The 1705-nt window shown below is 65.2% G+C and overlaps 1 protein-coding gene across 1 annotated transcript; it reads left to right on the top strand.

Moving 5' to 3' along the window:
• Positions 1-32: 32 nt before the first annotated feature.
• On the top strand, positions 33-1230 carry EMIHUDRAFT_458746 (hypothetical protein; the record flags this gene model as incomplete). The annotated part of the gene is made up of 3 exons (XM_005771690.1): positions 33-110; positions 284-376; positions 479-1230. 3 exons carry the CDS (start codon positions 33-35, stop codon positions 1076-1078), a joined length of 771 nt encoding a protein of 256 aa, XP_005771747.1. The 3' UTR covers positions 1079-1230.
• Positions 1231-1705: the final 475 nt, after the last annotated feature.

Below are 1705 nucleotides of genomic sequence, written 5' to 3'. Positions count from 1 at the left end.
TCCGCGAACCTTCTCGGAGCCTTCCTGCAGGCATGCCCGACATCTCGCACCTCTGCGACGGGAAGGGGCGGCCGCTCAAGCACAACCGGTCGTGCCACGTGTGCACCCAGGTCTGCACACCCGCGTGCATTGGGCCCTGCACCGAGTGCCGGCCCAGTTCCCGCCTGTCTCGGCGTGGAGAAGCGAGGGAGTACGGGAGTGCCTGGCCCTTGCCCCCACCGCTCCGTGTTTGGGAGAGAACTGCCTCCCATCCTCGCCCTACTGTGTGCCGTACCTCGCGCAGGGCAACGCCTCGTGGCGCGGCGGCTTCTTCCAGCCTCTCGGCTGCTCGAAGTGCGAGAAGATCTACTGCCCGCGCTGCATCGGCAACATCCAGGCCAAGCCCGAGAGAGAGCCCGAGAGGGCCCGAGAGAGGGCCCGAGAGAGGGCCCGAGAGGGCCCGAGAGGACTAACGCGCTGCATCGGCAACCCTCCACAGGGCAAGCCATACGCCGAGCACAAGGAGGAGATCGACCAGTTCATTGAGGAGCACAAGCTGTCGTACGAGTGCGTCTGCTGCGAGAACAAGTGCGCGTGCCAGGCCAAGGAGTTCGAGCCGCTCGAGGTGATCTCCTCGTCGGCGGACAAGTGCGCCGTGCTGCGCGTCTCGGCCAAGCACCCCTTCAAGCCGGGCGACAAGGTGCGCGTCACCGGCCACCACGGCAGCTGCCGCGACGACGAGCTCAAGAAGGGCGAATGGGCCGTCAAGCAGTCTCTCTCGCCAACCTCCTTCTCGATCGAGCTCGACTTGCGCAAGGGCGGCGGCAAGGGCGGCAAGGTGGAGATGGTCAAACTGCAAAAGCACAAGCGGTGGGGCTGGGCCGGCGCGACCGGCTTCGGCATCCAGAAGGATGCTCCGGCGGGCAAAAAGTATTGCCCTCCAGCCAAGCGGCCAAGCGGGGCGAAGGATGCGCCGCCTAGCAAGAGGCAGGCGGCGGCGGGCAAGAGCAAGGTCGAGGCGAAGCCTGCCAAGGCGCACCTCACCAAGCAGTGGCCGCAGTCGAGCCCCGCCAGGGGGCGCGCACGAGCGGGCGCATAGGCCGGCTGCGCGGGGGCGCCGACTGATCCTGCAGAGGCGATAGGCCGGTTGGTGATGATGAGGCTGGGCCTGGCGTGCTCTGAGCTCGCTGAGCAGTAGTCAGCGCGTGCACCAGCTCACGTAGCCGTACTCCTTTCTTCCAGTTCCCGCTGCTGTGACTGTCGTGTGCGGGCCGCGATGCCATAGTACAACAGCCTCTCCCCGCCACCCCCACGCCAGACCCCAGACCGCAGACGCCACCTGCCTGTGCCACGTCCCCCACCCAGCCAGGGCCCGGGCGCCCAGGGGCCCAGCCGCGGCGCGCCCCCGCGCGCGGCAAACCGGCCCACCTCCCCGTGTTCGCTTTTTTATTTATGAGCATTAATTGATGCCCCCTACTCGCTACTGAGTACTGTCCCCAGGCCTAAAAAGTCTGCACACGACCCCGGCGTGAACACGACTAACTGACGGATCCGCTCCTGACAGTGGCACGCAGCGTGGCGGGTGGCGGGCGTGCCACATTGTCTTTGTTTGAAGTAAAAAGTCAAGCTGCTGTACGGCCCCGGCATCGCCTTCCCAGGCTTAGCTAGATTGAGAGATATTGTGCACATGGTTCTTTTCTACAATATATACACTGACACTGAACCT

Source organism: Emiliania huxleyi (genome assembly GCF_000372725.1).
Source record: "Emiliania huxleyi CCMP1516 unplaced genomic scaffold EMIHUscaffold_374, whole genome shotgun sequence".
Classification (NCBI taxonomy): domain Eukaryota; phylum Haptophyta; order Isochrysidales; family Noelaerhabdaceae; genus Emiliania; species Emiliania huxleyi.
Note: the sequence above shows the minus strand (reverse complement) of the source record. Positions and strands in the feature narration are given on the sequence as shown.